Genomic DNA, 12,822 nt, shown 5'->3' on the forward strand with positions numbered 1-12,822 from the left:
GCAACAGAAGTCTCAGAGGAAAAAAAAAAAAAGAAAAATAATATCACTACATAAGAAAAGCTTTAATCTTAGCCCAGAATGTGGGCATTTTTCACAAAAAAAACCTGATGACTCAAGGCTGCATCTGAGCACCCACCTTATTTTTCACTTTCTTGTTTAATATACTGAGACAGCAAGTGAGAATAATCATTCTTAGTCATCTGTCTCACAAATAATATGGCAATATTTATTTGCCAGCCTTGGTGCACAACAATAAAAAGCTAAATAGCTACTAAATTTTTATTTTAAAATTCTGAAGAAAGAAGTGAAGCAGAAAATTATCAAGGAATTAAGAGTTGAAAATGGTTGCTATCATGACAACATTGCTTTCTTAAGAGAGGATGAACTTTCCGACATTCCTTTCTTGTAGTGGAACACCAGTAAGCCAATGCTATACACCTAGACCAAGCAGTGTATAAGGGAGGACAGCAGTTACCAGGTCTGTTTTGACTTTGTCCAGGTGCCAACGATAGTCTCCGATGGCATTGTGAGTTCTCCTGTGCTCACCAATTTGTTGCTCAATGGATGCTGCATCAAACCCCCACTTCACTTGCTCCATTTCAACCTAGGAACAAAAAACAGGATTGGTACTTTCATCTCCAACATTACTGCCTAAATTGGAGCATAAAGGAATTGAACTGAAGGAAACAGACTATGCAGCAGAGAGTAAAACTGAAATAAAGAGAAGTTCAGGATAATGGGTTACAGTTTCTTTAAAATGCCATCAAGTAAACTGTGTGACAGGCTCCCAAAGCAGAAGAAACAAAATAGGAAAAATATTTCAGTTGTTTAAAGTTACACTAGATGAAGCACACTCAGCAGTGTATTTTCATCTGTTGTCTTTGGAACCAAACTGTTATTTTATGTTCTACAGTAAAATTACATTCTTATCACTCTGAAAACAAACCATGACTTTATCAAACAATGCTATTCATGTAATTCATGTGAAAATGCCCAATTAAGTTCTATAGCCCAGTACACCAGATTCCCATTTTAATTTTGCTTATGTAAACTTCAGCAACCTCACTTAAATGCAGTCACACTAAAAAAGACTCCACAGAAGATAAACTAAAATCATTAGAAAATGTGTTGTTTGTCTTGTATTTTTGCAACATTTATTGTAGGATGCCAAGAGAAAATGTCTAGAAACAGCCTTGAAAAACAATAATACACATGCTAATTACTAACCCAAAAACTGACTGCATTCCTTGTTTCATTTTTCTTCAAATATTAAAAGCCACCTAACTAAATTTAGCTCCTCAAACTCCAAATTCTCTTTTATGCTGCAAAGACACACTACAACTCTGTCTGAATGCCTGTCTGTGCACATGCCCAGTAAAGAAAGAGGTATCCTAATCTTGGGTTGGAACTGAATTTGGTAATTGCCAGCCTGGAGTCATATCTCTATGAGTCAACAGATGACAATAAAGCCAGAACTCAAGGCAGTACTGAAAATGATCCAAGAAATAAAACCATTTTTCATTCAGTCATTTGAAAGTTAGAGGACTTTGACCCTTCTTGTTCTATTTACACAGTCCAAAGAGACTGTAGCAACAGTGGCAGTCGTGGCTGGCTGCCATATGCGAACAAAGGCTGTCTGGATTTCACTGCAGTTTCCCCAGCTCTGCAAGGAAATTTGACCAATCCTCCCTACCATCTGATTCTCCTACCAGCAAACCATGAAGGCAAAAAACAGAAAAACAGCAAAAAACAGCAGCTGCTCAGAACTTTTTCCCACATCTCACCACATTACTAGGGGAAACATTATCCTAGCCTTAATGTGTGCAAGCAAGGCACAACAGAAAGAAGCAGCATCGTGGCAAGTTCAAAATAAATTTTCCCATTGAGTTAAGTGCTTACTGGCCCCACCTCAGCTTTGCTGAGGGATGAAGGGGAAGAGAGAGAGAGAGAGCGCCTTTTACTTTCACAGGAGGTTTAGTGTGGGAACACAGCTATAAAGCAGTTGCTTCTGCTCTCTGTGTTTAGCAAGGAGTGTCTGAGCAGGGCGTCACGTGGTGTCTTTGGGAGGTGCAGCCTGTTCACCATCTTTCATCGCTGGAAGCGTGCCCAGAGTCTGTCCAACAGCACTCCTCAAGCCACAGCAGGTCTGACAATCAGCCTCCTCTCCCACAACATGTGTAGAGCAATAATGTTGGCTGTTGCTGTCCAGGCACAATGCTTATAAAACATTACCACTCAAGGAGCGCATCTCCACTTCCCCTTCCTCCTCTAAAACATGCCCCACAGAAAGATTAGACTGTAACTAGCACTCACTTAAAAATACTGCAACTCTACAGAGCTCTACCCTCCTCATTTGGTTTGCATAGGAGCCACTTGGCAAATGCCATATGAAGATATTAATGATAGAATGGCAAAGCAACAACCTAATAAAGAGAGATAAAAATAATGAAATTTCAATTTACAAGGAGCCTGTAAAATGTGACTTCAGCTACTTTGTTCCATCCTCCCTACCTGTCTTTCAGAAACGGCTGTCCAACCACAAACTCACAACTTTGACTTCAACACACAACTTTCACCTCAGCAGCACAAAAACAATGTGTGTTTTCCATTCCAGGTTACATCAGCAACAGCTGTGAATCGGCAAATTTGTTCTTAGAATGCAACAAACAGTAGCTTCAGCACTTCTGAGTCCATTTTAGCACTGACTTGTGAAAGCCTAGTCCCATGGCAATCAGCTCTACCTCTCTGTGATAAAGACAGACTAGAGGGGGAGAGCAACTGTAAAAGACTGGACAATGGTTAAATCAGTGAAGATGGTCCTGTCTGTAAAATAAGTATGAATCAAAGGAAATCTGTGCAAGGAAGGAAGGAGGGAAATACGGAGCACATTAATCTTTAATACAAATATGGTATTGTTATGTTAACACCTATGTTTCATTTAGCTTTCCAATCTAACTCCCACACCTTTTCCTCTGCAAAAGAAGACCCCAATCCATGTTTTGATTTCAGTGAGAATCCACTATATTTACAATACTGGAAGGATGAAAAAAGGAACTTGGAATAATATGCGAGCATTCATGCATACCTTTACTTTTCTACTGGCACCCAAAACATTACTACATATGAGGTGACATTCATAAACAACACCAAGTTTTATGATTGTCCCTGGGTTTTGCACAGATTTACCTTCTGCTGCCTCATCCAGCTTAAACATTCACTTGTGACACGTTTTGTATACTCATCCCAGCCTGAGCCACTCTGAGAGGAGAAGCAGCCACCACCTTTGGAGCTGGCCCTCCTGGCGCGGGGAACGCTGATGGCTTTGTACAGGGCACGCATTTGCTCCTGGAGCTGAAGCAGCCTGAAAGGGAAGGAACCACTTAATGCCTGCGAGCAAAACACCCAGAAAAGACACAAACAATGAAATTTATCTCTCCTACTGGACCACCAACTATTCAAAACAAAGTGTTGAAAGCAAAGACCGTGGAAAAAATATACTGACTAAGATTTCATGGAGACAACTAAGGTGTGAATTTCTATCAGAAATGTATTATTGCAAGACCCTTCTCCATGTTAGTGTGACCAAACAGATTTAGTTCCACCTTACTGATTTCTATTACATCCTGCAACACCAGGGAAGGTGAGCACTTGAGGTACCACAAACTTTTATCAGTCACATTCCCCACTCCAATCCTTCCCTGACAATACCTTTTCTGATACATGTCACAGGGCTGGCCCATCTGCCTCATCTCTCTGATCAGTCCATCCAGGATGTCCATTTGGTCATTTGCCTGTGCAAAACAGTCTTCCAGATCCCTGTTCCCTCTAAGTGGGACACCATCCCCATATTTCAATTCCTAATGAAAAAGAAAAAAAAAAAAAAAAAAAAAAAAAAAAGATGGGAGATTAAATTAAATATTCATCATCTGAGCTTCACTTGGTTGTCTTAAAAAAGGTGTTATGAGGACTGTGGGTTTGTTTTAGGAAGCATGATAAGTTTCAATTGCCAGTTTTAACTGGCAGAAGGCTGATGATCCACAGTCACTGGAAAGTGCTTATTAAAATAAAATATGGGAAAAAAATTATTAAAATCTAGTTATCAAACAAAACTTTCCATAAAGAGCAGCACATTTTGATGTCTATTTCAGTGGAGCCAAGGCTTCACATGGTGTGCTAATTTCTTAAGACATTATGCTTTTGTGTTCAGAAGATGAGAAGGAAACACTGTCGTAGTAGGAGATGGTAGATATTGCTTGATTTTCCACAAGGTTCCCCGAGGTTCTAAGACTTCCCCCTCCGGCAAAAACACGAGCAGGATCTTCTGCCTGTGTCCAGCTCCATGCGCCATCACATTTGCATCCCACCTTACCACCCAAAGTCTAGGCAAATTCTCCATGCACCTTCTCAGTGCAGTTGGACTGGCATGGCCATGGTGTTTCAATGAGGAAGACATGGCTCTTTGACCTCATTGCACACTGACACAGCCATGCTGAGCAAAACATAATGCAGCTGTGACCTGACTTTCCAAATAAAATATTATGGACCTCATTGCTCTGTCCCTTAGAAAGAAAAGAAAGAAACAAAGCAGGCAATGCATGTTGTGGCACCAAGCTGGAACTAAACATCTCTTTCTTTCAAGTTCACTGGAATAATATTAATCCTGAACAAAAGGCAGTATTTACTCTGGCATTGATTTTTATATAAACATGCTCACACGTCCTGTATCTCTGAAAGGGAAATTAACTCCTAACCACAGAGTTCATTTCTCAAACAAATTTCTGTCCACAGAGGGTCCAAAAGTGCACATTAAATCACATCTATTGCCAGGACTGTGAAAGCGTTTCACATCTCAGTGGCCTCAGCAGCAGGATGTACTCACCACCCTGCACCTCCTGTGACTGCAGCAGGAACAGAGGACACCCCATGTTTGCCAGGACTGAATTTAGCATCAGTGAGTAACCCATCCCCAGGCACTCTGGGTTTGTACCAGAGTAGCATACTGCAGACATTATGTTGTATGTATTTGAGCTGAAACAGACAGGAAAATTTTAGTCTAGTTTCCTTTACTTCTTTAGGAATCATCTGGAAAAATAAAATAAAGGTAATGAAGGTATTTCCTAAGGTGGCTCAGGTTCATTATGGCCCTGAAAATGATGACAATATCCTACAGAACAGAGTAAGAGTGTAAGTAGTCATTAGTAACAGGTGTGAACACTGACAGTGGTCCTGATCTAAAACTGAAAAATAAGATGCAGTAGAATCTGTTTGAGGGTGGGTTTGTCTTTTTTTTTTTTAATTTGAGAAGACTCCTTTTATTAACCAGACGCATTTCAATCATTTTAACTGAACACTGTACAGAGGGAAGAAGGAGACCTAAGAAGGAAGTATGTCATTCCACTCCCAGTTGTCTCACACAAACAGCTGAGAGAAAGGAGATGAAGAAGCAGAGCCTGTGAGTCCAGATAACAACACAGAATATGTAGTAATATTCATAATGTTCATAAGAACAAGAAGCACTCACAGGTTGTACTATGAGCTCAGCTCGTGTCAGGCAATCCGAACAGTTTTGCAAAAGCTCCTGGATGGTGTTCTGGCGTCTGGACATGGTACAGGTCCCATTCTGGCTGTTGTGGTGGAGAAGAAGATTATGTAAATAAAGAGCAATTGCACATTTTGAAGAATACAAGAAACATAAATTCAAAACAGTTAAGAGAAGTTATACTGAATAATCTACCTCATATAGGTTCACAGACACACACACACACACACACTTCAACTGCACTGTGAAATTTTAATTACAATTCCATGATGGCAGAGCCACTTTATAGTCCTGCAACAGCAGGCATGGACTGTCTTTGCCACAGGACAGAGTAGAACATGGAAACTGGCATGCCATAAAGGAGAAAGTTTTTCTTCCAGCACAGGTATTTGCAGCTTTGATAGACAAAACTTTGGCACCATTACAGCTAGAATGAATTATTCAAAATCTTTGTTCAAGTCAATACATTAGAGCATAGTCTTTGTGTGATGTAATTGTTCATGTTATCACACCAGCCATCAAATGTCAGGGCACACAAGGAAAGTAGGATCCTCAGCTAGGCAAGCACAGGAGCATACAAGTCCACACAAGTGTAAGAAGGGCCCTTTTATCAGCAGAAATGCACAAAGCTAGTGCAGTGTCTTATGAATGAATTGCAAGATACACAAGCTACTACAGAAATAGATGTAGGACCTGGAGTCAGAGGACATGCTTTCTTACAAATACATAAAGTGTGAGTTTGGAGTCTCCAAGTAAAACTCCAGAACTACAAACACTAGTGGGGGGAAAAAAACAAGTCAGGTAACAGAGTATTTGTTGTTGTCTTGCACATAATCTACTGCACCAATACTGCCCGAATGTTGCTTTTGTAGCATTTAGGATTCAGCCATCAAAATGAGCCACTGTAGTTGAATGGGGGTGAGGCGCTTCAAGTGAGGAACCATTCCTTAGTGATGGGATCAGACCTCTCAAGCAAGTCTAGGCGGCTCCTAAACCCAAACACTTGCCAGTGAAACTAAAACTAACCTAACTAACAGACATCAAGAGCTAAGGTGTTTCCAAGCCTTGCCTAGTTTTCTAACTCCTGTGCTCACAGTAGGTAAGGAAAGGTGAACCTGAAATCACTGAAGAGACAAACATTCCTTACAATGCTAATGCCAACAAGAGTACCAGTGTGAACCTGTCCAACTCAAATCCAGCAAGCAATCCGGATTCAGTGGAAATCCTTCCACTGACTTGAACACACCATCCTTCACAAAAGGAATTGTGACAATGAAATGCAGAACTGTCCTTGGCAAAATCACCGGAATGGTGAGAAACATTCAATACTTTTAAGAACTCTTCTGCAGCATGTGCTTTTGATGTATCAGCAGCCTGCTCTTCTCCTGTCAGCTCATCTGGAACAAATAGAAAAGGTTTGAGCAACTTTTCAGCAGCTTCCCCCATACCAGGGAACAGACCCTCAGAGGTGCAGAGACAAAACTGCAGTCACTGGGTGCATAAAACAAGCTGTACACATGCAGCCCCAGCTTGTACTGTGACCCTCTGGCTGCACAAACACTGCGCCCCACTGTGCTATGCACCCCTGTGTGCCTTGGAAACAGCTTAAAGAAAACAATTATGGAAAATAACAGGTCTGATTTTGTGCCAAGCTTTGTGTCAGCTTCCTTTTCTAAATCATTCCTTCTCCTTAGGCATCACTGCTGTGTTTAGATATAGAAATATCTGACTCCATCTAAAATTTACATTTAATTCCACCCACAATTATTCTCATGAATGAAACATAATAAAGAAGAGAGAGGAACCTTCTGAGCAATTTTCTCTTTTTAGAACATTGGAAGAGTATTTTTTCTTGAATCACTTTTCCCATCATGTTCTGGCAACTAGAAATGCTGGATATCCATTAAAGTATAGGTGGTGACCAGATTTTTACTGTAACCTGTCAGTCCATCTCCACTGGCTTCAGGGTAACTTCACTGAACTCAAAGACATTACTCCATCATGACAAGAGGTCTAAACAGTAGCTATTACAGTTAACACGGTAAGAAATTGTGAAGAAAAGTTATTTTCAAATAAATCAGACTACTAAATTAAAATACAAAGAAGAAGAAATACAAGCATTTTGTGTTCATTCTAATGATATTTGAATGCCACATCGTAATTATTGCTCAAATAATTTTAAAAATTGAAAACCTGAAGATGGCTAAATATAAATGCACAAAACTATTTCAAAAGCAGGAACAGAGGCCTTGAAATGAGAGGCTTAAGTACATCCTATCTAGGTCTTCAAATTGAGTAACAACAAGTTACTTGTTTACAGTTCATGAGGACCTTCACAAGAAGAAAGCAGCACATATTTAAGGCTCTCCAATCCAGCAGATAAAGATATAACCAAAATAATGGCAAAAGCTGGAGCAATACAAATTGAAAACAGAAAAGAGCACACTGTTTTATTAACGCTTTCTTTGTTGTTAAAAATCTAACCAATTTTGCCAGTGAAAATACAGAGATCAATCCTATGATAACGATAAAAAGGTCATGGCCTGTTAGAGGCACTGGCTTTCAAACCTGTCAGAAGACCAAACAGAGCTACATGGGGCTATTGGGGCACAATCAGAAGCAGCAGATGCCAGCACAGGAGCTGATGTTTGATGGCATAGCTCCACCAAGCCGACAGAAAACATAACCTTCCAATCTGAAGGGTCTTTAGCTGTACAAACAAGGGCATAAATTGATCTCTGAACTTCAAAAATAAAAATACTTGGTGAGATAACACATCACAGACATATACTGATGTTGATACATCGGATGGCACTAGCACAGGGACACATCTTTAGTACTTTTCACTCATGTGACAGGAAGGTACTCCATTAGCAGTTTCAAAGTCTCTCAGTGTCCCTCTTAATGAAGCCAACAGGCCTTTAATGGGGATGAGCAGATCAAAGCAGAAACTCCAATTCAGAGGAATAAGACAACCAACCTTGAGGCAGTAGGAAACAGACAGCCAAAGTAAATCCATACCCAACACAGAAAATACTGGACCAAAGAAACTGAGGCAAGCCCTGAACATGCTGCACAGGCAAGAACAAAGCTGGATTTTTAAAGTAAAAATATGTAACCTACATGTTACATAAAAATGTATTTATGTCCCTCAGAGAAACACAGGATACCAACAGTCCTCAGAGAACACAGATTAAGTGGGTTACATTACATAGTATTTTGTCAGTGTCTCTCTTCTTTTGTCTGATTTTGTTTACATGAAACTGAACAAGTTTAGACTAATGTTTGGTCATTTTAACACCTACTGCTGCTATGACAATTTGATTTAACTCTGGCAGCATCTAAACTTTGCACCTATGAATAGGATCCTGTTGTATCCAACACTGTAGGCACACCATGCAGTGAAAATATGGGCAGATTTTTCATTTGTTTTACTGTACTCCTGTAAATGCAGCATATGTTATCAACCATTCCAGCAGAAATTGCAAGAACTGGAGGCTGGTCTTTTAGCAGGACTCAACAAAAGAGTGCAGGGTTTACTACTTATAATTACATACATTTGCAATAACCTGACTATTTGCTGTGCTGCTTTGGTTTTGTAAACCCTGCAGAACAGTGCTGAGGGAAACAGACTGGACTGCTTCTGACCTCAACTACTTATTTGTCCCTACAACTCATTTTAGACCATGGCATTTGGAAGGCAACTCATGAATTTCAAAAAGGTCCTATTAAGCAGAGTTCTTCATTAAAATAACTTAATTTTAATAGTCACTAACTATTAAAGGAACAAAGGAAAACAAAAGGGGGTAGCATCTTTGTTTTAAAATTATGAAAATACTTCAAAACACAGATTAATTGCTTTTACTTGGGGTGTTAAAATGTAGGCCTGTTGCTCTCCACTGTCAGGAGAGCCCTAAGAAAGACATAGCATCTCCCTGTCGTCATTCTGTACAGGAGCCACCCTTTTCAGTGCATGTCAAGGCAGAACACATTGCTCCCTTGCTATACTACCCTCCTGCTCTCTCTGAGAAATGAGAGGACAGCCCAACCCCTGCTGCCACTGGGACTTGGGCAGGATAGCAGCTCAGGCAACAACTCCCTGCTGAAATATACCCCAAATGATCTAAATCTAGCCATTACTGTTGAATCCCCAGTGTCTGAACTAGGATTTGTGTTTAACTGATGAGCAGTACCTGTGATCCTTAAAAGACTCCCAGCTCTACTGAAACAAGAAAGAACTACTCCTACCTTTCCTTTAAAAGGGACTGAGAAACATGCTCACAACCATATGATGAGTTATGAGCATAGAGACAGAGATGTCAGCATTGCCCACCTCCCCAGAACACAGCAGGGCTGGGTACTGCTGGCACCAATTTATTCAAGCAGTCAAAAAATTATCCCAAAGGAAGAGTTTTGAATAAACCAAATACCTTCTCTAAACACTCACCTTGCACCCTTACAGGCCCACTGTGGGAGCTGATATCACCACTGCAGAACCCAAGGGGCAAGGAAGCCAGCTACCTTCTGCTTTCTCATTTGCCTCCTGCTGCTGCAAGACCTACACACCCCCAGCACAAACACCTCCACCATGGGGGCTGCTCCAGTGTCTGCCTTTGCTACTGTACATCCAGAGGCTGCTGGGTTATCCAGAGTGTGATCAGTGCCCAGAGAAGCAGGGCAAAGGAGACACAGAAACACATTCAGCAACTCTGAGGAGCCTTCCCACAGCTTCTCAACTCCCTAAAGCCTTGGGAGGTTGCACAAAGATGTTGCTCTTGTCCCAAAGATACTATTTAAAATAAATTAGAATACTCCTTGTTAAATTTTCCAAGCCCTCCACAAAACTTCCAGCCTTTTAAAAATTCAAAGCTTTTAATTTTTTTTTATTCATCCAAAAAATGGAGGAAGCTTTAAAAGAAAGTTTTTTAGCAGATCCAGAATATTGAATGATTTCCATAACTCAACAAGAGAAAAAAAAATGCAGTTCTTTTTCTTCACACTTCCCACCCCCTCCACACAAACTTGTTTGAACAAGCAAAAGATTCATAAAGGGATTACCTGGTATGCCCAGGGTAGGCAAGTCAGAAGAAAAACCTGACCTGGAATCTGCATTCCCAGCACAGAGCCTGCACATACCACCGCCCATCCGCCACCACCTGCCAGCTGGGTGTGTGTATGCTGGAAAATGCAACGGCATAAAGGTGGTGAATCACGACATCCATAAGAAAATAACCAGGAGTTGAAATGCTATAGTCCAGCTTTCCCCCTCCCGCCTCAAAGGAGGTGAATACAAACTGTCAAATCATCAAGAGTTCTCCCCATATGTCTCTGCTCTAACTAGGACCAGTTTTGGCACACCACGGCCTTACCAAACTAGTCCCATCTGCCAAGTATGCACATAGACTAGGGCTTCCATGACGGCTGGAAACCTCAAAAGACCTCTGCATCTGGTACAATCAGGCTCTAAATACCATTAAAAATCTGCAAAAATCTTGTAGTCACTAGTGAATTATTGAATTGTTAGGACCCCCGAGGCTTAGTGCCTTCGCAGCATGCAGGGTTTCACAAGGGATCGTGCCACACCTGTTCACAGAAAGTCCTCATGCTTTTTCCCACTGGTATGAGTCACCAGGAGCAACAGAACCGTTCCCAAAGGCCGTACCTGCCCGATGCAGCAGGCTGCTCACACGCTGCCTCTCCCACCTCCGCTTCTGGGAGAGGGAGGTGCCGAACGCTGGCCCTAGCCCGGACCATGGAAATACACCTCTGGTGGAGAGCAGCCGCTCGAAAGGCAGCAAGCCCCCTTCTCCTGACAAGAGACTCTCACACCTGCACGTCCCTACGGAACAGAGACCTGGGAAAGGTTCAGCCTGAGTCTCTTCTCACGGCGTGGCAGTGGCACCATTTCCCTGCCAGCCAGAGCGCGGCACAGGCTCTGCCGGCAGGGCAGGTATTCCGCAGCAAGTCAGACACATCCCTCCCTCACCGTCTGAGCAGCTCGAAGGGGAAGTTACCACGCCAGCTCTACCACCACACATCTTAGCCAGGACTCTACAGATCCCTGAGAGACTGATGGGAAAGGCAAAAGTGTGGCTTTGAGTCGGTTTACTCCACGTTTACTTTGTTTCTTGGTTTCTCAAAGTAATGTCAGAGCAGGGCAGGTAATTTTCTAACTCCTTTTCTAACTTGAAGCACAGAAGTTACATTAATCCTTAAGCAGAACTGTGTAAATTCATTTATGTTCATGTCACTCAGTGAGCGTGAATCCTAGGCTATTTTTGCCCCTAATCTCAGCAATGACAAATAAAACTGCACAACTTTGCATTTTTTTTCTTTTCTCTCATGGTTTATCAGATTTTCTATCTCCATAGCAATGACATTGATAAATATTTGACTGATGAATTGGCAGTTTAGCAGTGTGTGAGTCACTGTCAAGCTGAGTATCTATACTCTGGGCCAAGCTCATCCTGAGTTCCCAAGCCAGAAGAAACAGGGAATGTTGTAAAAGCACCTTGCGGAGGCCTAAGGGTAGGGAGCGTCTCATATTGCTCTGTGAGTAATGTAATACTCAGCACAGACTTGTTTGGCAGAATACGCCCCAAAACTTACAAGACTAGACCCTAACTTAAATCCTGCTGCATTTAAAGATTAGGGTAGAGTGATCTTCCCCATGGAAAAAAGAAGCCTTCGTTTTCTGAGTTCAGTAGATGCCACTAAACTTTGGCACTGAGTATGTCAGGCTAAATGTAGTTAATAAAACCAGTTCCATAGATGATGGCCCTGGTCCCGATAGCACAACATGCAGAGCATTTAGTGGATTTTCTGCACACAAACACGATGTACAAAATCTGGCAAAACTGCTTTTTCCATTAACTGACAATAAACCAATTGTTTTGAGACACATTTTAACACATATCAGCACTGCTTAAAAATAAACCTATACAACTCAGGTTGCAAACACACATACTCTGTTGCAAAAAAATATTTAAAGTATTTGGTATGGTCAGACTTTTTCATACAAAACAATATGCAAATGCCTTTTTTTTTTTTTTTTTTGGTCATCTCAATAATAACTGTCTTTAGTTCCACTCAGAAATCTCACAATAAAGTGAACAGGAACTTTCACTGCAGCCTCCTTGCCAGACATACCTCCCCAGAAAGGAGATACTAATAGTATGTTATAAAAATCAAACAAAAGAATGTTGATGTAAGGTTGCTAACCTCTTTATCAGGTCTGTCCTTTCTACTCTTGCTACACCACCACTGAATGCTACAGAAAGAAG

General features: G+C 41.2%; 1 protein-coding gene across 3 annotated transcripts in view; it reads right to left on the bottom strand.

Annotated features, from left to right (window-relative positions):
• Positions 1 to 12,822, bottom strand: part of DSP (desmoplakin) — a 39,275-nt gene that overhangs the window by 24,316 nt on the left and 2,137 nt on the right. For all 3 annotated transcript variants that reach the window (XM_053986535.1, XM_053986550.1, XM_053986544.1), the window contains exons 2-5: positions 5,522 to 5,624; positions 3,709 to 3,857; positions 3,187 to 3,361; positions 476 to 604 (exon numbers count right to left, since the gene is read on the bottom strand). In XM_053986535.1, the coding sequence (XP_053842510.1) occupies positions 476 to 604; positions 3,187 to 3,361; positions 3,709 to 3,857; positions 5,522 to 5,624 (556 nt within the window). The remainder of the gene's footprint in view (positions 1 to 475; positions 605 to 3,186; positions 3,362 to 3,708; positions 3,858 to 5,521; positions 5,625 to 12,822) is intronic.

The sequence above is a fragment of the Vidua macroura genome, chromosome 1 (assembly GCF_024509145.1).
Source record: "Vidua macroura isolate BioBank_ID:100142 chromosome 1, ASM2450914v1, whole genome shotgun sequence".
NCBI classification, from domain to species: domain Eukaryota; kingdom Metazoa; phylum Chordata; class Aves; order Passeriformes; family Viduidae; genus Vidua; species Vidua macroura.